Source organism: Thrips palmi, unplaced genomic scaffold (assembly GCF_012932325.1).
Source record: "Thrips palmi isolate BJ-2018 unplaced genomic scaffold, TpBJ-2018v1 HiC_scaffold_16, whole genome shotgun sequence".
NCBI classification, from domain to species: domain Eukaryota; kingdom Metazoa; phylum Arthropoda; class Insecta; order Thysanoptera; family Thripidae; genus Thrips; species Thrips palmi.
Window position 1 is genome coordinate 11,718,318 of NW_023144625.1, and position 24,251 is coordinate 11,742,568.

General features: G+C 55.3%; 2 protein-coding genes across 2 annotated transcripts in view; both read left to right on the forward strand.

Annotated features, from left to right (window-relative positions):
* Positions 1-54: 54 nt before the first annotated feature.
* Positions 55-1,865, forward strand: LOC117642726 (ATP-dependent Clp protease proteolytic subunit). Its single transcript, XM_034381211.1, has 7 exons — positions 55-178; positions 262-399; positions 580-750; positions 833-924; positions 1,005-1,197; positions 1,272-1,377; positions 1,462-1,865. Exons 2-7 carry the CDS (start codon positions 370-372, stop codon positions 1,602-1,604), a joined length of 735 nt encoding a protein of 244 aa, XP_034237102.1. The 5' UTR covers positions 55-178; positions 262-369; the 3' UTR covers positions 1,605-1,865.
* A 367-nt stretch (positions 1,866-2,232) lies between these two features.
* LOC117642722 (histone-lysine N-methyltransferase, H3 lysine-79 specific) overlaps positions 2,233-24,251 on the forward strand; it is a 29,379-nt gene continuing 7,360 nt past the window's right edge. Inside the window, exons 1-14 of the mRNA XM_034381205.1 lie at positions 2,233-2,490; positions 3,660-3,700; positions 9,953-10,091; positions 17,232-17,369; positions 17,451-17,636; positions 17,747-18,014; positions 18,094-18,200; positions 18,882-18,935; positions 20,707-20,980; positions 21,066-21,529; positions 21,621-21,827; positions 22,115-22,324; positions 23,000-23,367; positions 23,449-24,189. Coding sequence (XP_034237096.1) covers positions 2,413-2,490; positions 3,660-3,700; positions 9,953-10,091; positions 17,232-17,369; positions 17,451-17,636; positions 17,747-18,014; positions 18,094-18,200; positions 18,882-18,935; positions 20,707-20,980; positions 21,066-21,529; positions 21,621-21,827; positions 22,115-22,324; positions 23,000-23,367; positions 23,449-24,189 — 3,275 coding nt within the window. The 5' untranslated portion in view covers positions 2,233-2,412. The remainder of the gene's footprint in view (positions 2,491-3,659; positions 3,701-9,952; positions 10,092-17,231; positions 17,370-17,450; positions 17,637-17,746; positions 18,015-18,093; positions 18,201-18,881; positions 18,936-20,706; positions 20,981-21,065; positions 21,530-21,620; positions 21,828-22,114; positions 22,325-22,999; positions 23,368-23,448; positions 24,190-24,251) is intronic.

Genomic DNA, 24,251 nt, shown 5'->3' on the forward strand with positions numbered 1-24,251 from the left:
AATTCTTCATCTTCATGTTTCTTTCAGGAGTTTTAGAATTTTTTTTTAACAGTTGGTTCTCCTTATCTCGAAGGACGAGAGTACAGTCGCAGAAAACTGCAGAAAAGCTGTGGACAACAGCAACATAAGCTTCGTTGAAATTCCCCCTTGCATTCATCGTCGAAAGAAGACAAGAAAAGTACATACGCAGCTTTGCTCGACCATGGTCTTGTCTTTGAGGTGTTTCCCTGCAGTATGCGCTTAATGTTTCTATTCTTTCAGAGTTACTGCATCACTACCAGTGTAGCCGGGTCTTGGGTCTGTAAATCATACCCATTTTCTTCCATAGTTCCTTTTGGAGCCATTTATTTTGAGTGACAGTTTGTAAGGATGTGGTCTCATGTGAAAAATTCTCTGCAGGTAATCAATAATTCATGCTGTATCTACGTTCTATCTTATTTAAGTAGTGTGACAAAAACTTTCCTTGGTTATGTTTACTGTCTATTTTGTCTGATTGATAATTTAATTTTCTGTACTGCGGCCTTCGGATTAAATGAAAGCTTTCCCGGTTGCTTTTGTGACTCTTCTCTTTGTTTGCAGCTCTGCAAACCAGGGCTCTCCTTGCTGAAGAAGAGCCAACCACTTCATTTGACTGCGACACAACATCTCAATTTAATACCAATGGTTATTGAACAAACTGGTCGAGGTGAACGAGCATATGACATTTATTCACGACTTTTGAAAGAGAGAATAATATGTGTGATGGGGCCTGTATGTTATTATCAAATTAATTAAATTTAGAAATTTAGTTTCCGTAGCAAATTTTACTCACATTGTTTTGATATTTTTTCAGATAACAGATGATCTAGCATCTGTAGTTGTGGCACAACTCTTGTTTCTTCAGTCAGAAAGTAGCAAAAAACCAGTTCACATGTACATTAACAGGTAAGCTTCGAAAACCCTTGCTCCCTCCTTTGAGTGACAATTTCCTGAAATATTTTGTCTTGATATTTATTCGTTTTTAGTCCAGGAGGAAGTGTGACTGCTGGACTGGGAATATATGACACCATGCAATACATCCTCCCGCCCATTGCGACATGGTGTGTTGGGCAGGCATGCAGTATGGGTAGTCTGCTTTTAGCAGGAGGGGCACCAGGAATGCGTCATTCCTTGCCACATGCTCGCATTATGATTCACCAACCTTCGGGACAAGCTGCTGTAAGTTTTCTTTCACAAATTGGTTCTCTCTATCAAATAAGAAACTACATATCAATTTAATTTGCTTCCCTCAGGGACAAGCCACTGATATAGTTCTTCAAGCAGAAGAAATAATGAAACTTAAGAGGTTGATTAACAATCTTTATGTGAAACACACCAGGTTGCCATTGGAAACAATTGGTTTGTAGTCAAATTCATTTTTCACTAGTTCACTTAGTTTCGAGCCAGTGTCTATTTTCACATGGGTTCTTTTGTGTATTTTAGAGGCGAATATGGAGAGAGATAAATTTATGAATCCTCAAGAATCCAAAGAATTTGGTTTGATTGACAAGATACTAGACCAACCACCAAAACATGGAGACAACGCAGAAGATTCAAGTGTCCAACAACAGCCACAAACAGCTTAAGTCAAATGTACAAAGCTAGATTAATCTCACTTTCTTGAGTATCGTCATTCCCCTCCAGAGATCTAAATTTTGGACTTGCCTTTTGAATTCTATCTGATAACAAATGGTTCCAGGTTGTGACAACCTAGAGTTATTTTTGTAGCAGGTGTAGGTGGATTATATGCAAGCATTTATTTCAATGCTTCTATGCAATGTTCTAACTACTTGTCACTCAAGATTGTCTTGGACATTTTTGAAAATAAAATATTTACTAAGACTGGATTTTTGTACAAAATAACCCCTCAAACTTTCTGCCTCTTGCCTATCCACGACCACTCAAAGGTTTAACCACTGCTAGACTGACCAGTTGTCACTCTCATGTACACATACGAGTCACACCGCGCTGCCGCTGCGCTTCCCTGCCGTTCGAAGCATGGCGCGCCCGGCCCGCGCACGCGCAGTGCCGCCCAGTGGGGAACTGCGGACGTGAGGCTGCCTCCGAAAATGAGTGGCGGCCGCGACTTTCTCCCCCTCCCCGGCCGCCCCCCTCTACCGCGCTCTGCCTCCCTCGCCCCCCCTTGCCCATCTTACGGCCGCTGCCGCGCTCCGCCGCGCCGCCCGCTCAGAACAACATGGCCGCCGGGAGACGCTCGTGGCGCATTTTCGGAGACACCTTGCTTTAGAAACGGTTCCATCATGGCGTGTAAATAGGAGGTCGGAGTGCGCAACGCGACCGTGTGTTCAAAAATGACTGATTAACTAGGTTTTTGCGTGTTTTCTAGTGTGATTTGTGGTGAAAAGTGAGTTTGAGTGCCTTGGATTACCGAAAATGGCTCAAGAACTCGTTCTGCACAGCCCCGTTGGAGCAGAGCCCGTTGTTTATCCGTGGCCGCTCAGCTCGGGAGGAGTAAGTGTGATCTTGCCAGTGGTGTGTTCTTGTGGAAAGTGCGAGTGCATCAATTTCCAGATTTACGTGTGTTTGATACTTGTGTTCGAGCAACTGTAGCATCCACCCATGAAATTTCTACGTCGTACGTCGCTTGGCTCCGGTTAGGTTTCGAAAAAGTGTCGGAAACTGGGCAGTCCTTGTGAGCCCCGAAGTTCAGCCTTCTCTGTGGAGTATTTATTGTGTCTTGGCCTGTCTGTTATCTATTTCTGCCACCTAACATTTGTAACGTTCTCTTACAACACTTTGTTGTCAGTTTCTGTGTGTGTTTCTCTCTTTGTGTCTCAAAATCGATTGATGGGTTAAGGTTAATGGCCTACCTCAAATACTAACTCAGTTGTGTTTAAAAAAACAACAAACCTTAAAAAAATCTGTGATTTTAAAATTTACTTATTAGTGTGCGCACACTACCGAGTTATGCCATCATTTTCAAAATTAAAAATATGGAATTTGGTTTTTGATGGTTGTCAACTTGAAATTATGTTGAACTTGTTATACCACAACTTTCTTGATTGTTGCACATTGTCTCTATCAAATTGTCTTCAGATTCAACATCTGGGGTTAGATAATTCAATTCAAATACTATGTTTTTACTTTGTAAGGTTGCAGGTTAGAACCAGGCAATGTTTACAAATGCCACTATCTATCACATTCGCTTTCCTATTACTTCCATTTAATGTCAATTTTAAATTGTCAGTACTCATGAATATTGTTAGATTGTAGGCAGTGACATTGTTGTTAAAAAGAAAAGATTTTGTTTCTGTGTCTGACCTGTCCACATGACTATTTTGAGTGAACTTCCTTTAGTACATTTCTGTGCTCTTTCAATCCTTGTTTACACTTAATACTGTTTAGAAAAGATGCTTCATTGTATTGTTTTATCCTGAGTAAATTAAAAGTACAAATGCTTATACATTCAATTTCATGTCAAAATTTTGTTTTGAAGCTTCTAGCGCATATCTCGCCACCTATGCCAGTGGTAACCCAGCATACTTCTTACATTAACTTGAAAGAAAGGCAATTTCAGATTGTGTTCAGGTCATGACTGGTCCAATCTCAGCTGTCTTAAAGTAGGAACCAGTGAAAGCAAAAGACTGTCAATTTATAATTCTTCTTTGTTGTATTTTCAGGAGAAAGGCGATGGCGCTGTTGAAATTGTTGATACCATTCGGTAAGTAGTCTGTACTTTCTTCTGCGCTGCTTTTTATTTTAGAAACCACAATATTTAACAACAAATATCCAGGTTTGTGTGACCTGTGTTCCTACATTGACCTGCAGTTGAAATGTTAGGTCTTTTTATTTTGGTGTGATTGTACTTGGTGGTCCTAATTGAACTGTGGATGACTGGTTAGAGTGTTAGTCCTAGAACAGTGCTCGTGGTTCTACAGTCTTAAAAACTATTCCGACCCACATATTTGCTTGACGGTGCTAAGTCTTTGCAACCAATGGGAGATGTTTCATAGTGAAGTTCATTTATGTGCTTGTTGTTGAGATTGTCCTGGACAATGGCCTCAGGCACATTTAACAAGCGTGTCATGCCAAGAACATTTTTTGGCAGTGACAAGTGTAGGCCAAGTCTGTTTTGCATTTGTTTTGTTTCTCTGGCTCGACTCGACACTTCGCCAGCGGATCACCCGCGTCGCTCCGCCACTCCCCCGCCTCTGCGTGGAGGGGGGAATGTACGCGTGCACCGCCACGCTCCGCCACGCCGTGCGTCCCAGCGTCCCTTTAAATATCCGTCCATTTCTCCGAGCACCACGCGCACGTACACTGTGCACTCCACACTCCGCGGAGCCGTATGGCGCGCGCGCGACGCGACGGGCTAGAGGACGGGCAGGACTAGGCAGGACCCCATGCCGCTATGCGCTTCGCGGCACCGCACCGCGCCTCGCCGCCCCGCGGGATCGGCACCGCGCGGCAACGTCGCTCCGCGCTCAGCTCGGTCCAGTCATGTTTTAGCCCAGCCGGCCCAGCCGGCCCAGCCCCCACCCGGCGCGGTGCGGAGGAGGCGGGGCGCGGCGGCGCGGCAGAGCAGGGGCTGTACTCGAATGCATCCTGCAAGGTCGCGACAGCGACGCGACTTGGGCCCGACGGCCCGACTTGGCGGGCGGGTGGATGCGACGGTGGCCGGCACGCACAGCATGGCGCGCGCGCACACACACACACTCGCACTCACACGGACACGACAGGTTGGCGCGGCAACGTCGCACGCCGGGCCCGGTGCACGCGGTGCACATCACCGTCTTGTTGCATCCGAATGCAATGAATGCAATTGGCCGGCCGTCTATTTCGGGGCGACCGGCGCAGCTTGACGCCGCGGCGTCGTGCTGCACGCCGCTGCACGCTGCCCGCCGCGGTGCACCCGGGGCCGCCGTCGACGCCCCGCCCCGCCGCCGCTCGAGGCACAGATAGGCGGATAAGATATCCGCGACGCGGTGCACTGCTGCACGCCCTTGGCGCCCAGTCGCGGATTCGCCCATTCGGCCCGTCCATTCATTCGCAGCCCCGAAGTCGGCGACGCTGCGAGGTCGACGACCCGCGCGGGCCTGCGCGCCTTGCGCGCCGCGGCAGCAGCGGTCGCGCGTTCGAGCCCCGCCGTCGCCACACAGTGCGCCGGGGTTTTTGGTGCGTGGGTATTTTCCTGTGGGCACGTGACGGGCGTCAGGTGAGCCGAGGCTAAAGGCCGGTGCTGGCTGGCTGGGTACGGGAGGCACGGCCCTCTCTGCTCCTCGCCGCGAAGCATGTTCCCCGCAGCGGGCATCGCCCCGCCCCCTCCCTCTCCGTGCCCACTCTCTCCAGCCGAGAGCTCTTCTGGAGATGCGCCTTCCTCCAGGAACTAGCAGGAAAGAGGGGGGGGCAGAGGGTTCGTCGACCTGCCACAGACGGCAGGGAGCGAGCAAGGCAGCAAGGCCCCTCTCCCCTCCCCCAATAATTCTTGGTCCACCTGCGCGGCCAGGCCGGCCAGGCCCGTCACCGTCACGTCGTCGAAATGAAACGTAACGATCGGTAACGAAGGGGGCTAGCCGGCTGGGCGCGCGGGGCCTTTCGCGGGTTGGCGACTCGTCACGCGCCTCACGTGCAGTGTGACGAGTCTTCCCAGTGGGGGCCACGGTGGGGCCGAGGACGACGACGGCGCAGCCGAGTGGGAGGAATGCCCTCCGCACCGCGAATCGCTGCGGGGCACCGCCGGGCAACACAGCCGGGCACCGCGGAGTGCGCTCGGACTCCACGCCACGGCGTGCCGTCGGCGTGCTGTCTTGCCGTCTCGGGACGGCCGGACTGCCGGGCACCGCGGTCTTCGCTCTGCTTGGCTCTGCTTGGCTCTGCTTAGGGCGTTACTACTTGTTTCGGCGTGGCAGTGACCTTGCTGGCCCGGCTTGCCCGCCGCGCCTTCTGGTCGGTCGCCGAAGCCGGCCGCAGCCCCGGCCGGCCCGGCACTTGACGCTCGACGTGCTGCGGCGTTCTGGCGGTCCTGCCACGGTCCTGCCACCGCCGCTGCCCCTCGGCCGGATCCTTGGCCGCCGTGGCCATGGCCAGGCCAGGCCGCCGAGCCACGACATGCCGGCCGGCAGGTTTTATTTCGGGGCCGGTGTGCCCCCTCCCCGTCCAGTCCGGCTGGCCTCCGTCTGATTGGCCGGCCGTGGTGCACCGTGACGTGCGTGGCGATGCGGCGCTGCACCTCACGGACAACAAGTGCGTCGTCCTGCTGCCGCGGCTCACGCGCCTGACCACGGTTAGGCTTGGTCCCCAACCAACCGGTTCCCGCGTCGATGCGTCCGAATGCCCCTCGGGCTCGGTGTGCCGTGCCGGCCGTGCCTGCACAGTGTGCCTGCCGCGTGGCTTTCGGAAAGCTCGTTGCTGTCTCGTGGTTGACCGACGAAGTGCGCTCATGTACGGACACTCGCACGCTCAGCTGGTGGCCGCGCTGGCCGTATCTCGGCCCGAGCGGGTAACTTAGACATGCGGCTGCAGACTGACTCCGAGGGTTGTTTTCGTCACTCTGTCTCTCTCGCACCTGGACGGCGCGCTCAGGAGTGCGAGAGCGACGAGTCGACGCTCGGAATGAGTCGAGTCCACTGCATCGACTCGCCGCCTTGTGCACCTCTACGGCTGCACCTGACCTTCAACCTGCGGACCCTGCGGACGTCGACTTGACGGGCTGCACCGCCTGCACCGCCTCGTCAGCTGACGCAGGGGAGGCGTTGTTGGGGGAAAAGGCGTCTCGGTTTGGCCGCGGCCGGGTCTCGAACCCGCCTCGCGGCCTCGTCGTCTGGTGTGAGCGTTGATTGGCGCGGATGGCGGCGTCCCAACAGGTGCGGCGGTGCGGCGCGCTGTCGCCGCGCCACGCCGCGCGCTCGGCCGGACTCAACCTGGGCGAACGTTGTAAAGTTTGCATTGGCAGTGGCGCCGCCATGGCAGCGCGCCCCGCACGCGATGCCACGCGAGGGGGAGGCCGGTGTCACGCACTTCGGTTACAGTGCTTTGATTTCCCGGTCGGAAAGGCGAAGCGCGGCGAAGCCTTGGCTGTCTGCGGCTCGGCCTGCTCCAGCTTGCTCCAGCTGGGCTGCAGCGCGCTGCAGTGCGTCGCGGTAAAGAGCCTCGACCCCGTGCCGCTGTTGCTGCCCGCCGCGCTGGGGAGAGTGGGGTGGCTGCCTGCCATGCTGCCTGCCTTCCGGAGGGGTAGGGGAGGCGGTTTGCCCGCCACTGGCCGCCGATGAATGAATGGGCGGCGATGGGGTTGTGATTCTCCTGGACGTTCCCACGGTCGCGTCGCGGACGGCGGCGACGCGGCGACGGCGTCTCCTTCCCCCTTTCTCCCGCGCCCCGCCCACGCGCTCTGCTCGATGAATAAATGAATGAACGAACGACCGGCCGAATGAATGAATGAGCGGCGCTCGTAAGTGAGAGTGGTAGTAATTAGTGATGTCGTCACTCGCGGCCCCGACGGGCAGGTGCGTGTGGCGCTCGGCGTGCACGTGCCGGGCCGTGGCGCCGTGCAGGCGGCTCAGGCGGCTTTGCGCGCACTTTCGCACCACCAGCAAGCAGAGTGCGCGCTCTGGGGGTGGAGGCCGTGGAGGCTGCCGAAGTGGCCGAAGGCAGCGTGGCGCCGCGAGAGCCGCGAGGGTGGTTGGCGGTGTTGCCAAGTTGTCTAGCTATTCCGAGTCCAGCCGGAACCACCCCGCGGTGGTGGTGGTGGCACGCCATGGCGGTCCCCGCGGTGCAGCCCAGCGCCCCCTCCGGCCCCCTCCCCCGCTCCCCTCCGCGGATCGATTGTTCGTCAGGCCTATGCTGCCTCGGGCCTGCCTGCGCCGCCCGACCGGCCAAGGGCTGCAGCGCCACAACACGCCGGAGAGACGGAAAGGGTGGCTGTGGCGCCGCGCCTGTGCGCCGTCATGCACACCAGCGCCCACTCTGTCACGCATGCACTCGCCATGAGGCGCCCGGGCGGCGGCCTCCTCCATGACGGTATTGATCCAGGCCGGCCAGTGCACGGTGGCCGACGGTGGCTCGGCGGCGAGGCCCGCTCCAGTCCGGGGTCGGTGCGCCGCGCGGGGGTGCGGAGGAGAGGACCTGGCCTCGAGACGCCCCTCGGACCTCACCCGGCCAGTCGCTCTGTCTCTCGCAGGCGAAGGCCCGAAGGCGTTTGGTAGGGGTGCAAGGGAGAGCGACCAAGCACCGTTCTGAATCGGCCTGCAGGGGGGCGCTCAGGGCGTGCGGCATCTCCAGCGCGGAGATGGTCCCGGAAGGGTCTCCCCTGCGGTGTGCCAGGAAGGGGTGGGGTGGGATGCTGGAGGACGGCGCGGGCAGCGCGGGGCGGCGCGGGGCGACAGGTGGAAGGGGGATGACGTCAGCGCGGCCAGGCACGGCGCGGCCGCGGAGCCTCCCCGGGGAAATTGGCGGAGCCAGACGCCCGCACCCCGCACTGCCCCGCTTTGCCCCGGGCCTTGCCCAGGGCCGGGTCGGGTTGGTGGGTTTGACGCGGTTCGGACCTGCGGTGCCTCACGGCGCTGTCTCTCTCGCACACCCACGGCACGCCCCCCTGGCTGCGAGAGAGACAGTGACTCGGGACGAGCCCGCTGGCCTTAGCCCGACCTGGCCGCAGGGGTGGCGATTGCCCCCGGGTCACTTTGTGGTGTACCACGCAGTACAGTACTGCACGCGACAGGGGCCGTGTGCAGTGTACTGACCGCCTACCCCGAGCCTCGGTTGTTCAGAGGCCTGGGGGAGCCCGCCGTGCCCCTGGGGGCGTCGCGGGGACCCGCACGACCTCTTTGGCCTCGGCCGGCGTGGCTGGCGTGGCGTGCAGGGTGTTGTGGGTCCCCACGGTCCCCTACACCGTGCTAATTCGGTCCCCGTCGCGGTGGTGCTGCAGGCCCTGCAGGCTAGGACCTGGTTCGTGAAGCGGGCGGGCCTTTGACGAACACACGAACGGTGGCGTGGCCGGGCGTGGCGTAGGGCGGCGGCACGTCGTGGCACATCGCGGCGGCGCGGCCCGGGGTCAGCGACACGGGCCCGATCAGCTGCCGTAGAGCCGACAACACTGCAGCGCCGTAGCGCGCCGCGCGCCGTACCGCAAGGGGGCGTCCTCGCGCTGCCGCCGCTGTCGCTGCGAGCTGTCGTCGCGGAGGAGGTGGCTCTGGATGATCTGTCCTAGCAGGGCAGTCCGCGCTAGGCCACTGCTCTCTGGGACGCCAAGGTGCTTTCGCCGCGGGAGCCAAGTCGAGAATTAGACTGTGTTCTTCGGAACTTCCCCGTCGCGTAGGATTGTACTCGAGGCTCCCACGGACTCCTCGCAATCGCAGAGACATTGTGTATCGGCGAAACGGTCCGCTCAGTGGGCAGTCCCAAAAAAATGACTATGTAGTCCAAACAGGAATGAATCGCAAAAACGGGAAAAGGAAGACAGTCGCAGTCATTTCGTCTGCCTGCTGCGGGGGGACCCCTAGGGAGACCAGAAGCCCGTTCGAAGCCCGTGGGAGCAGCGTTCTTTTTTTAAACGTGTGGAAAATGGGTCGGTGCGGATCGTGACATTGCCTGAGGCTTGCGGGGCTTGTGCCTGAGGCTTGTGGCGGTGGCGCGTCGAGTCAAGGTCCGGTGCTGTGTCGCGCTTCGCGCTGTGCCGAGCCGCGCCGCCAAGTTTGTCTCCCTCCATGCGATTGATAAGGCCCCCCTGATAAGTGCGTGCCGCTGCAACGAGCCGCCGCAGCGCGCTCTGCCGGCGAGCGGGAGAACCGACTGTCCACCACGAACAGCAGGAAAATGATAACGGTAAACGCGGCAGAGAAACACAGCCACCCGAATAAAAAACAACAAAAACAGGGCTTTAGACAGACACAAAGCGGGAAGAAAGTGAATTGATCGCCCATTGAGTGCCTGTTGTTGTTGCCTTCGCCTAATGATTGTGCCCTTTCCCTTTTCGCAGGTGGGTGTGCGAGGACCACCCGGAGCTCGAGTCGGCCATCAAGAACAACATCCTGACGGACTACGACACGCGCAGCTTCGACAGCATGAAGGCGCTGTGCGACAAGTACAACAGGGCCATCGACAGCATCGTGCAACTGGTGAGTGGAGCGACGTTCGTTTCCCTTTGGCGTGCGTGCGCGTGTGCACTGCCAGCACTGCCGCTGCACTGTGGGCACGGCACGTGCCGCGGCAGGTGCTTTTCTATACATTATGAAACGCACCGTCGGACCGTCGGACTGCTCGCGAGGCTTGTTCTTGCTTTTATTTTTCCTGTGCCCCGATGTTGATGTTGTACACGAATAATATTATGAGTCATTCGGAGCGAGCGAGCGCGCCCGCTCTGCAGCCTTTTCTGCAATTCCATCGGGGCCGCCGCCCTGCTCTCCGCCCTGCCTGCCGCCCCGGCCGCCCGTGTGCGATTTAGTCGTGTAGCTCGTGTTGTATATGCATGTATATGTAAGTACAGGCGGTGTACTGTACCGCGTAACCGTCGGGAGCGCGGCGTCGTGCAATGCCTTTGCCAGTGTGGCGTGTGCGGCTGCGCGGCTGCCAAGGACGCCGGCCTAGCGCCGGCCCCCTTGCCTGCCGCTGCAGTCGCTGTGCCCGTCTGTGTGTGTGTGTGCGTGCGTTTGTGTGTGTGGCGCGCACGCCGGCGCCGTCGTGCCGCAACGACGCATGTCACCGCTGTGCTGGCCGCCGCCGCCGGCCACGTGGATGCTTTTGGAGGCTGATTCCGAACTGGGGTGCTTTTGGCGCTGCGTCTCTCTTACTCTCGTGGTCCGGGGCGTTGCCTCGGGGATGCGAGAGAGACAGAGCGACCAAGCGCGACGACGTCGACGACGATGAATTAGCTGGAAGTAAATGTTTCTGCGGCGGCACGCGCTCTCTCACACATGGTGGCGGCGCGGGGCGGGCGGACCCCGGCCTGGCGGGGCCTGGTCCGCTGCGTGCGAATTATGAATGGGCGTTGTAGTAACCTTGAGCAGGGGGCGGGCAGGCAGGGGGCCCACGACCCACGGCGCGCCACGGCGGGGCCTTGAGCTGGCCGTGGCCGCCGTCATGGTGGCCGTGGCCGAGCCGTGGCGGCAGGGCGGCTCGCCGACTCGTCACTCGAACTGCAAGGCGGAGCGCGCAGCGCGGAGCATGCCCGATTAGTGGCTGGCGATGAACGAAGTGGACAAAGTGGAGCAGAGCACTTGTTGCCGGCGTCAATGGGGCGTGCGCTCGTACAGTAGGACACTACGGCGGACGCGCGATGACGGGGCCGGGGTGGCCGCCGACATCGGCCGACATGCCGTCGACGTGGAGGTGGCCTTGCCGGCCTTGCTCGCCCTGCTTGGCCTGGCGCGCCCTTCGCCCACCTTGAGTCGACCTCTGCCCGTCCTCGAGGCCTACGTCGAGGCCGATGCGACGCCGCCTCGTGTTTTTAGTACAGTGCGCAGGCCTTGTGGTCGGCGGGTACTCGATAAGTTGACAGTGGGTGTACAGACTTGAGGCTCTGAAGGCGTGCGTGTCCACGTTGCCTTACCCAGCGGTTGCCTGTGGCGGCCCTGCGGCGCGTCGGCCTGTCGCTCGACAGTGTGCTGGACCAGGCCGTGATCGGGCGCGGTGCCGGCGGTGCCTCGTCACCTGTCGTACCTGTCTGATGGGGGCTGCGTGCGCCGCGGCGCCACCGCTCCACCGGCCGCGCTGGTTCATCGCTCGGGCCATGGATGCCCTTGGCGGGGCCGGGGCGGCAGCGCGCTGTAATCGGCCCGCTCTCATTCGAGGAGAAGCAGGAGTCGAAGTACTACATGGGAGGACTGTGCGCGGCGCACAGGCCCGGGGACGCAAATAACCCGCTCGGGCCAACTGTACTGCCGCCGCCCGTCGCACACTGCCAATACAGTACGACGGCGACCCTTTTCCCGCCAGGCCGGCCCGGCCCTGTGGCCCTGCGGCCCTGCGGCTCGGCCGGCAGGTGGGGCTTGGGCTTGCCGCCCCGCCGCCCCCGGGGCCGCGGCGATCGAACAGGTGCACCTGGTGCAGTCGGCAGGTGCGGGACGGGCGGAGTCGAGGGAGCCCCCCAGCTGGCCAGCCTGCCTGCCCGCCTGCCTATGATGCGCGCCGCGGTCGCACCTGACTCGGCTGGCTCCAACTTGGCGCGAGACTGGAGGGACTGGAGCTGCTGGAGCGCCGCCGTGGCGCCGTGGCCGCGTCGCTGCAAGTTGGGAAAGCGTTACCCTGGAGTGGCGGAGCACATTCTAGGCGCGCTGGGTGCCTGGCACTGCCTGGCACTGCCTGCTTGGAGGCGCCCGATGAGGTACCCGAGGCACTGGAGGCGAGCCTTGGGCGCGGACAGTGCACCGTTACGCCGCGGCTGCCGCGGCCTTGGGGGCCTTGGGCTCCTCGGCGATGACGGCGGTAATGACGGAGCTGTAAGCTGGAGCGGCGCTGGAGCCTGAGCCCCTTTCCCCTGCTCGTTTGGTGGCGCGGCCCGGGGGCCCGGAGGCCCGGACGGGCGGCCAGTGAAAGTACTCCTCTACGCCGACGCAGCAAGCGGCGACGCAGCGCCGCGCCAGGAATGGAACCGGGCGGGTCGGGTCGGGTCGGCCTTCGGCTGTCTTCAGTCTCGGCCGCCTCGGCTGCCTCGCCGGGGCCTACGAGCTGGACGCGTTATTCTCTCGGCCGGCCACCAAAACAAGGAGAGAAGCCCCGCGCCGAGAAAGCGTGAGCCCCGGCCCGGCTCGCTATGCCCTGGCCCGGCCACACAGAGCTGGATTCTGCTTTCCGAGAGGGCCCTTGCTCGCCTCGCCTTCCGTCCGACCCAGGACGCGGCTCTCTACCACTCGGGACGGGGGGCGGGGCCGGCCGGGGCGCCCCACCCCTTTTGTTGTGGCACCAGGGCGCTGTGGGTAGAGAGAGAGAGAGATAGGGATGGAGGGCCGTGGTGGGCGGGGCAGGGTTTGCAGCTCAGCACCCTGGCAAGCCAGGCAAAGCTGCCAAAAGAGCTCGCCCCGCCTCACCCCCTGGCCGCCTGGAAGGGTTGTTCTCCTTTAAAAGCGCGGCGGGGCTGGCAGGGCTGGCAGGGCTGGCAGGGCGCCGCGGGGGCGGTGGCAGCGGCATTGATCGAGTGGTCACGTGACACGGTGCCCCGCCCCGCCACGCCGTCAAGGGGACGACGGGGAGCATTGACTCACCTTCTGCCGCGCTGCTGCTGCTGCTGCTGTAGAATGATTCTCACGTTGCTTTCTCTCTCGCACTCTTACGGGCGTGGCGTGAAGGTGCGAGAGAGACAACGCGTTCTCGGAATCGGTCCTCTGCTGCTGCTGGCAGCGCGCGGATGCAGTGGCCGCTCTAGGGGGCCACGGGGAGGAGAAGGGGGTGCGACAGGGCCAGCGCCGAGGGCTATGAATATGACGGGAACCTCAACCTCCCCCCGCGGCCAGTGGCGGACAGCGGACTGCCAGTGCCGATGCCCCCCCCCCCCTTGCTACGCCACTGCCAGTCGTATCTGGGCCTCGGCGGCCATGGGCGCTGACGGCGCTGACCGAGTCCGGAGCGTCCTGGGGCTGCTGACGCGACGCGGCCGCGAAAAGCCGCTGACGGTGCCGTGCCGCCTCGCCGACGGCGGGGCGGCGGGTGTCTGCTTGCGATTATGCGACTTGCTGTCGCAGCTAAGCTAGCGCACCAGCCGGCGGGGCTGGATAACAAAATGCATCAAAATTGTGCCATCTGGAGGTCGCGGCGTGGCGTCGCGGGTGGCGGACTGGTCCCACTTTTGGCGCCAATCCGTGCCGTGGCGGCCATGCTCGGCGGTGCGGCAGTGCCGCGGGGTGTGGCGGTAGCGCGTTGCCGCGGACCGAGCACGGACGCGCGCGTCCCGGGGAAGGAAAATCAATACCCGACGGGGGCGCGGCGTGGCGCGGCGTGGCGCGAGTCGAGGCCCGATTACTCTATCATCGCGATGCACCGGCACACTGATTCCGAGGCTCGTCGCTCCGTCTCTCTCGCACTCAATGGGCGTCACAGACGCGAGAGAGACAGAGCGACGAAAACGAAACACGGCGGCCACGTGTGCGGGACGGACGGATGGATGGATAGTTGGATGGACGAACAGACAGCGGCCGGACGGGCCGGACGCGGTGCTGCTGCTGCTGCTGCGGGCCACCGCCACTGATGACGCAGCCTCTCGACGGCAACGTGCGTGGAGAGTGGCGGGGGGCCGTGGGGGCCGCGGAGGCGCCTGCATTCCAGCCACGGCCATGCCGTGCCAGAAGGCCGGGTTGCCTCGCGTGGCCGCGGAGGGCCGCGCGCGCCGCGGGGAAGGTCCAGGAAGGCCGCCTACCCGCCGGCCAAAGGCGGTCGGGCAGGAAGCAGTCGGAAGCAGGCAGGGCGGCGGCGGGCACTTGTTTCACTTGTTGCCATTTTGTGTTTGGCGCGCCGGCAAAGGCTGGCGAGCGTGGAGCCGCCGTGTCTTTGTTGCTGTCGGCTGCTGGTGGGAAACTGAGCGCGCGGCGCGCCGCCCGGCCCGGCTAGTGTAAGTGGGACTTGTGCCCCGCGAGCGGGCAAGGAGAAGGGGGAGCCAGGCCGGTACGTTGTCCTGGAGGCGAAGAGGCGAAGCCAGCAGGCGGGCGGACGGACGGACTCGACGCCGACCGTTGGTTGGTCGGTCCCCCTGCTCGTCAGGGGCTCCTCCACGGCGGGCGGGGCGCGGCGGGGCGGGGCGGGCATCCCCTCGGCGCCCACTCGGCTCGGGGGAGGTTTTTAAAGGGGATGAAACGGGCCGGGCTCGGCACGGCCAGGCAGCCAGATCGAGGAAAGCTGGCGGTCCACTGGTGTCGGCGCACGCAGCGCAGCGAGACCATCGCGATGAACCCCACCCCCAGTCCCAGTGCAGCTGCGATGGCAATCTTCCCTGGCGGGTCCCTGCTCCGAACACGGCTTTCGTCGCTCCGTCACCGTCGCACCCCTAGGAGACGCGCCGCGAGTGCGAGAGAGAGGGACCGAACGCGCCGCGTCGGGATGGGCGACGCGGTCGCGCTTTCCCCGACACTTCCTCGGCGAGCGCTCCGCCCCCGCGACGCCCCCTGTCCGCCGGCCTGCCGGCCTTGTGCAGTGTAGGCAGCAGGGCGTCGTCGTCGTCCACCGCTCGTCACTCGGCCGGCGTGGCAGTGTCGCGTCGGCCAGCGTCCGCCAGCCCGACTGTCTCCCGTCGACGCCCCCTCCGCGCGGTGCATGGGCAAAGCCAAAAATAACTCGGGGTATTTTTAGAGCGGATGCCGGCGGACGGGCGGACCGGGCCGGACGGGTAGGCGAGACGCGAGGCGAGGCACACAGGGGTGGCGGCCTTTGCGTTTTCGCGGTTGTTGCTGTTGTGGTTGGAGAGGACCGAGAGGACGCGGAAGGGGCCGTGGTGCTATGCGGTGCGCGGCAGCGAAAACCGCCACGACGCCGACGACTGTACGACGGCGGGTCGCCTCTCTGTCTTTGACTGCCCCGCGCTTCCATCCGCGTCGTTCGAACCCGGAGTGGCGCCGCCAGTGCACCGCCAGTGTGGCGCCCGGCAGCAACAAACCAACAAACACTGCGACGCGCGACGCGAATGTGTGTCAGCAGCATCCCCCCCCCCCTTCTCCCTTCCTGTATGCAAGCGGTGCATCCTCTCTCTTCCGTCCTCCTCTGTCTCTTTCTCTCCGCCTCTACTATGCTGTGCTCTGGAAGCACTGCGCAACTGCGCCCGTCCCGGCGTCTGCCTGTCTCTCTGTGTGTGTCTGTCTATATTTGGCGGGTCTCCGCGCAGCGCGCAGCCGTGGGAACGCGGCGGGTGTGGCTTTTCTGGCTCGAGTCGCGGGAGTCGCGGCTCGGCTCTGCCCCGGGAAGACTTTGGCGTGATGTGGCGAGAATTCGATAAAGGCAATGGGAATTCCCCGTCCCCGGCCGGCATCGCGTTCGATGCCCTGCCCCAGACGTGGGCGATGGCGAGGGCCCGCGGCGTTGTGCAGGGGAAGCAACACCCGACAATCCCGTGGCTACTCGATTAGCGACGTCGCCCACAGTGTCAACTACGGTGTGTCGCTTTTCTGTGATTTGTCCCTTGGGTGGAAGTTTTTTCATAGCACTGTCCGGAACCGACCGGCCGGCCTAACATAAGTGTGCAGAGTCGGTTCGGCGCGGGGCGGCCCCAGGAAGGTTGAAAAGGCGTGACCCAGTTCCGTGTGGGGCGGCGCTGGGGGCGGCGCGGGGGCGGCGCGGCCGTAACCTTGCCCCCGCGACCCCCCGGCCCGACCTGCATCCTGCATCTCGGCGTGCACGGCGTGCATTTCCGAGTATAGTATCTAAATTGAGACTGAGACAGGGGTGTGCGAATTTGCCCCCCTGGTTAGATTCTGCGTTCTGCGGCGCACTGGACCTACAGCGTGTTGTGCGGGACGGGCCTGACGGGCGAGGCGACTTCCTCGTTCGATATTGGTGCCTGAAGTGCATGAAGTGGGAGCGGAATAAAACGGCAGAGCGTGTTTCCTAATCGGAGAGGCAAAGCGTCTGCCGACAGCGCGATATCCGCCTGACGCCGAGGGCACGCCACTGCTCTAGGGCGCGCGGCCGGGTGTTGCGTCACCAATGGCACGTCTTGGAGGAGAAACGCCAGGGAATCGCGCCCCTGCAGGGATAGGCCGCCGGCCGCACACTTTCCTTTAGTTTTTGTTTCGGTCCCGTGACGCAGTGACGCGCGCGGGGCCGTAGGATGTAATAATACCCGAGCCATTATGCCGCCGCTGTTTTATGCCGTGTTTACGATGCGGGGCTTTGGCGGCTTTGGACGACGGACACGACGGCGGGACGCGGCCAGGCCGGGCCGGGTCAACGGCCTGCCGGGTGCCGGGCCACGCCGCCGCGCCGCGCCGCCGCCGAGTAGAGCAGAGAGTTGGCGAGCTCAAGTTGAAGGTCAGCGGGCGTAGCCGCGTAGCCTTCCCTTCCCATGACCATTACTCAGGCACGCGTCCGGCAGGGCGGCAGGGCAACACAGATGCGTGTTTGTTTCTGTCCTGTTCACTCCAACCGGCAAGGGGCGGCAAGGACCCGCTGGAAAGGGCTGCCTTGCCATGGACCCTTGTTCTTGTGGCACTGTTTGATGTGGGGACAGCCAATTGGTTGACTTTTGGATCGGGCCAAACATGCTGGTGTCCAAACTACTAGAGAGTTCTTGAGACTTCATAATTAACGTATTTAATTTTAATTTTAATTTTTTTTTTTTGCAGGAAAAGGGTACATCTTTAGGACAGAGGATCAGCAAGCAGCCCTCAAGAGGACTGCTACGGCATATATTGCAGCAGGTGTACAACCAAGCTGTGCTAGAGCCAGAAAAATTAAATCAATATGAACCATTTTCACCAGAGGTAAAAGACTCTTGCTAATGTCTACTGGTGCACATTTTATATTCTTTTCTAAACATTATGTTTCAACTTATTTTGTTTCAGGTTTATGGGGAAACATCTTATGATTTAATTTGTCAAATGATAGATGAAATTGAGATAACTAGCGATGATGTCTTTCTGGATCTTGGATCTGGAGTTGGGCAGGTTGTTCTTCAAATGGCTGCAGCTACACCGTGCAAAATTTGCCTAGGTGTTGAAAAGGCAGATGTGCCCTCTCGTTATGCTGAGGTATTGTTAACAAACACTCTACCTTTTTTAAAATTTCCTGTTTATAATTTCTGTTTTTGAGTGTGCTTTAGAGTCCTTTTTTTAAAACAGTAATTTATTTTGAATTGCAGCAAATGAGTTCACATTTTAAGAAGTGGATGGGCTGGTATGGAAAAAAGTATGGAGAATACAAACTTTTGAAAGGAGACTTTCTCACTTCAGAGTATCGTGAAAAAATTACCAGTGCTTCCATTGTATTCGTCAACAATTTTGCCTTTGGTCCAACTGTTGACCATTCATTGAAAGAGCGGTTTGCAGACCTGAAAGATGGCGCTCGTATTGTATCATCAAAATCATTTTGCCCATTGAATTTTCGGATAACTGACAGAAACCTTTCAGGTATGCAGCTTTCATTGCATTTACTTTTCCTCCTCATGTAAATACAATTTTGTATTAATATCTCTCCTTAATTTTTCAGACATTGGAACAATTATGCATGTCTCTGAAATGACGCCTCTACGTGGATCAGTGTCATGGACAGGGAAACCTGTTTCTTACTATTTACATGTTATTGACAGAACTAAGGTGAGTCATATACCAGAGCAACTAAAAGGGGTCTCTGAAAATGTATCACTCTTTCTCTCTTCTCTCAACCATCATCCCGTTCCCCTAAAATAAAAAGAAAACCGACACCTACACACTAAAAAAAACAATTACCTAAATGTGTTAGGGTTGAGCTACATTTTATCCATATTATTCCAGACAATTGTCTCCCCTTTTCCCGCGCCTGCGAATCAACCGCATTTCTCGCCAGGAAACATTCTATGTCTTCCCTAAGCTGAAAGTATTGAACAGTAGTTGATGTTGTGTGTTACTGTACTTAGAAATCATTGACATAATTTCATTGTCATTTCAATCATCTTCATTGTTGCGGGTAACACCCCTACTCATCCTGTAGTTTTGTTTTCATGCATTGTTTTTTTGAAAAGCCAGTGCTCTCCTGTTCTTTGGTGTTTTTTTTTTTTTTTTTCTTTTTCAAATATTTTTACATCTGTGTACCAGTGATGTTCATTTTAATTTTCCTGACCTATTAGATTCCTCTCCTATTTTCTGACTTATTTTTCTTTTCTTTCGAAAAGAATGAATCTTCTAGTTTTTCTATCAGCTCTTTTTATTTATTTTTACATTGATGTGTATGCAGCTGATTGTATGTCTGCTAATGTTTGCTAACGTCTTTGTTTTCTTTTGTTTCATTTTGTTTTCTAGTTGGAACGCTACTTCCAGAAGTTAAAGAATCCCAGGACACGGGTACGCGAAAAGGTTTCTTTCTTTTCCTTCCTCATTCATGTGCTATTGGAGTGATGTAGAAACACAAATCTGTGCAGAGGTCTGATCTATACGCAAGCCGCGCGCACACTCCCGTCATCTAAGTGCATGTGTCTCACCATCTAGCCTGCCACCAGTGTTGCTTCATGTGTTTGCTCCATTTTACCAGCGTTCAGAGCATTGCTCTACAATCAATCCTGTGCAGGAAGTAGCTGTTAAATTATTTTATTTTGAAAGGCACCTTTATGTTGCCTTCATCAAGCTGGTTTACATGCTGGCAATGCTGAGACACAGTGGCTCATCAAATCTCTGCACAGTTTGGGTAGCTTTGAGTTTTCTTAATAATTTGGCAATTTAACATCTAATGCCAGAGCATGGTAGTCACCATCCCAATGTGGAAATTCTGGCTATGTTTTTCTTACCCATCCTGGGCCATTGCCTTAATTAATTATCATTAACATATTTGTTCATTTCGGTTCAGGAAGATGCTTGCCATTCGTTTTGTATGTCTAGCCATCATTTGGCCACACACATACATAGGATTCTTTTATTATTATTCAAAGGTGTTATTTGATACACCTGTAATTTACCTAAGAAATGAATCATAATAGTAGCATCTACATTTAATCACTGTTCAAAAATTTTGCAATGAATATATGTTTAAAATCTTAATGTGCATAACAATTTAGTACGTTCTGTTTTTTTTCCAGTAAACTGCTCTAATTATTAAGTGGTCTTAGTTAAAAGAATAGCAAGCAATTCTGGCTACCCGAGAAGCACATGTTGGATGTGGATGTTGAAATTCTTTATCATGTCTGTTTTAAGTTTTATGCTTTGCTTTACCCGTCATGACTGCTCATTTCATGGTATCTTCCTAAGCGCCTGCGTTATTCCGAAATGTGATACCAACTTGTGTATGAAATATTGCGCACGCGAACATGATACATCTGAGGGTTGGTGTGAAATGCTGTGCCTGTGTGTCAGAAGCACTCATTTTATTCAATGCCTGTCTAAAATTTGGAAGTGAAGAAAATCCTCCAATTTACTCGCTGACATTTATTTGCATTCATTACACTAATGGTGCAAACGTTAAAGTATGCCAAGGGTCTCCTGCAAATACAGAAGTGCTTTTGTTTCTTTGGTTTTGATGCTTTTTGGTTTGATAATTTTTTCCTGCACCATATTGAATACAGATACTTTTAAGTCACACGCAAAAAAAAAAAAAAATGAAAAAATACAGTAATTGTAATTTTGGAGTGAAGCCAACCTTAAATTCTATTCATAGTTTCCTTGTTTTCTCTTAAATTGTAAGTTCTGTACAGTAGTTGTAGAAGCAGTAGAAATCGAATAGAATACTCAAAAGTAACTCAGTTTATTAGTGCCCAACAAACAGTGTACAGAGGTCTTAAAAAAAATAATACATTCCATACACTTGATCTTCATACACTTCTTGTTGTGGCTTTCAGTTGATTAACCTGTGGAGCTTTGGTCCCACCTTGCAATTTTTTATTATCTATTCTCATAACCCCTGTAAATTTTTATTCTAATCACAAAGCAAGCCTTCTGGTGTTGTATGAGTGGTTGTTGAGCTTCGATTTATTTACTCATGAAAAACACTTTCAGGGCGTAATAATGGTTCACTTGCCGAAGCTTTGTGTGCTCGGATGGGCAAAGCATTCGTGGTGGAGGTTTGCTCTCTCATCCTGGTCCACTATAGATGTTAGTGCAGAGTGTAACTCCTTGTGTTTGGTGTACCTGTTCACAGCGAGATGTCAATGTGCCAATGTTGACTGACAAGTCTAACTCCAATAGTGGATTTATATCTTCAAACTGCAATTCAGACTCCAACTCAAATACTGATTTGCCAGCAAATGGTCTGCGTGCTACTCGCAATGCAAAACGCGAAGCTGTTAACCAAATGAGTGTTGATGACTCTGATTCATCTGATTCTGAGGCGGACAATGCTCGTAAGGTGTGGTCTGTTTTTCCAAGTGGGAACAGCAGTGGCAGTGATGAGGAGAACAATAATGCATCTAGTGGTAAGAGATTTACCTGTGTTCCATTAATTATTATCAACAAACTATTTTCAATCAATTCAATTGCATAACCTCTGGTATTCTTCAGGTCGTGGCAGACAGGCAAAAAAGAAAAATGGTAGGAAACTACCTGGTCGACCCAGTAAGGGGGCCGTAGCTGGGTCATCATCACCCTTCCCCATGCCAACACAGCGAGCTCCGGTTCGAGGCAAACCTCGTGGGCGAGTCAAGAAGGCCAAACCGAAAAAAGCTATAAAAATAACCGGACTAGACCTCCTACACAGCCAGACTTTACTGAGTACCTCTCCGCAAGCCTCTGGTAAAAAGCTTCCTCCAGCTCGGGGCTGCGTGGACCAGCAGTTGACAAGCTTGGCAGTGATAGGTCCCACTCTGGTACATGAGGAGTTGGAAATCCCTGCTGCTCCAGCTGATACACCCTATGCCCTTCAAATTCTTCTGGACATGTTCAGAACTCAATATATGCAGGCTGTGGAGAACATGAAGAGCTCCACCTATCGCATGCAGGTTCAAGATCAAATAGATCGGGAGAAAGTGAGTTTATGTTTCAGTTTTTGTTGTTTCAAGTTTGTTTTTTCAGTCTTGTCAGTGTCACATTTACTAATGAGTGTATTGTTTTGTACAGGATCAAAATGATAAATTAAAAAGCCGAGCTGCCCAGTTGGAAAAGCAAATAAAAGTACTCATTGATGACAGTGTTGTTTTACTTAAAGCACGTATGACGGAACTTGATATCAATGCCACATCACCGGTTGATCTACTTGCCAAAGCCAAAGAAATTGTTATGCGGCATAAAGATCTTCAATCAAAAGCGGCTCGTCTTCAAACTCAGGTACGCTATTTTTATCTTTCAATTTAAGAGAGGAAAAATTAGATTTTATGTGAAGGAAACTGTTTTTATGTTGTAAACATCCCTGTTTAAGACATAAATCACATTGTGTGCGATTTCTCTTTCATGTGCTTTTGACTTTATGTTGCATTGCTGCGTTGTGTTCACTTTATTTACTTCTTATCACTGCTCACAATCAACCACTGAATTACTTTAAGCAACATGTAACTTTGTACCATAAGCTGCTTTGCACAAAGTCACGTGTGTAACATGCCACTTTCAACAAACAGGTTACCACACTCGAGCAAGACCAGGTTAAATTAGCCTGTCTTCGACACCAAGACGTCCATGACTCAAACAGGAAGAGTGGCACCAAGTATGTCCCGCCACCCCTGGCTAATGTGGGCGTTGCACCCTCGCAACAGCTGGAGGTGGTGCAGGAGCACATTCTGCGAGAGATCTCTGCCACTCTAAGCTACCGCAAGAAGCTCAAGAGCAAGGTACTGCTAGTGAACTCTTGCCTTCTCTGCAGTAGCACAGCTTCCCCTTGTGGTCGATTTCATTCAGTCTGTTTCTCCCTGAAAGATAATTAATGCCTTCTTCTATGCCTGGTTAGCTGCAGTGGCTAGTGAATTTTTTAATAACATCTTTTCTCACAATGCAATGTAATTAGTATGGCAATGCTGCTTAACACAATGGATAAAAATAAATTACAATAATTATCGACAGCAAGCTTAATTAATGTTGTGTGCTTCTGTGTGAGTGATGGTTGTGTTGTGTGTGAGAGAATCTTTAATAGTAATGGAGTGAAAGTGAAAGAATGAATGTGAATTAAACAATGCTTTTCATGTTTTATGTAAGAAAAGGAAAGCACTTTCAGTTTTATTCTGCTTGTCTCCTTACCTGACGCACTGCTTTGCTTCTTTTTTTGGCACAAGCGTGGTTTCAATGACAGCGTGCAACTTAATTCCCAATTTATTTAGGTTTACAAGCTTTAATTTTCTATTGATGCATCTTATGTAAATAATCTTTTACATTTAGTCTATTGTTGTTTCAAAGCCTAACTTATTGTGTTTGTTGTTGAAAAGAGCCTCTTAGAACTTTCATCAGTGGTTCCCACTAAATAAATCAGCTCTTTTCTGTTTTGTTCTGACCCTACATTGGATGTGTTCTAGGTATCAAAACTGGAAGCTGAACTTGGTCCTGTTGTCGCCCAATCCGACCCTATAAGTCAACCCCCCTTAATATCACCGGGTGGCAAGCGTAAACCAAGAGATGTCAGGACAAGATCTCAGGATTGGCCAGACGTTCCTCATGTTGGCCGCATTCAGGAACAAAATCCTGAAATTTTGGCGCAGAAGATACTAGAAACTGGACGTCAGATTGAGCAAGGGAAGATCAGGGAGTCTGGACATCCACCTCAGGTTGCGCACCATGGTGCTCCTCATGCCCAGCCTGCATTGCCTGCATTGCCTGCACATTTACCCACTCATACACCCGGCCCACCCTCTGCTCACCCAACAGGACTACCGCATGCTATCAAGTAAGTCGCGACTAGCCGCATCGATAACATCTCAATGAATTTTTAAATTGTTGATTATTGATGCTGATTTATTATTTGCAGTGATAGCCTGAGTCCAGTTCAAGCGAAGTACCCCCCACAGCTTGACAGTAACCCTCCAAGCACAGGCCACTCGATGAACCCATTGGGTGCCACAGACTTCCGCTCGTCACCGTATTCTGGAGTGCCTGGTGCACAAGGGAAAGCCATTGGTTTGGATTCTTACCAACAGGCCCAGGTTCAAGCTCAGCAAGCACAGGCTCAGATTCAGGCTCAGCAAGCACAGGCTCAGATTCAGGCGCAGGCTCAAGCACAAGCTCAGGCCCAGTTTCAAGCCAGGCCACGAGGTGTCGTGCAACAAAGACAAGAAATTGGCAAAGTTCTGCCTCCGAAGCCTGCTCCCAAACCACCACCAGCCCGAGACAACAAGCCTGTTAGCTTTACCGGGAGCCGTGTGCAGGAGTCGCCCAAAGTGGATAACTTTGAGGACCGCCTTAAGAGTATAATAACCAGTGTGCTGAACGAAGACCAGCAGCAGAGAGAGCAGAAACTGCAACAGCAAAATGGTATGACTCCACCACCCCAAGTACCTCAGCAGCAGCAGCCATCACAACAGCAGCAGCAGCAACTGCAGAAACTGCGGATGATGTCTGCTCAGCATCAACAGCAGTTGCAGCACCTGCAGGCTGCTTCCCAACCCTCTCCCCAGGCACAGCAACACCCGTCACTTGTGCAGCAGCACATTCTAGCCCAACAGCAGGCTCTGATGCAACACCCGAGTCATTCAGCCTCAATCGCCCAAGGGTAAGGTCCCGCTCTCCCCACTTCTCATTAATCAGTAGTGTCTCCGTTGCTAATCCCTTTTT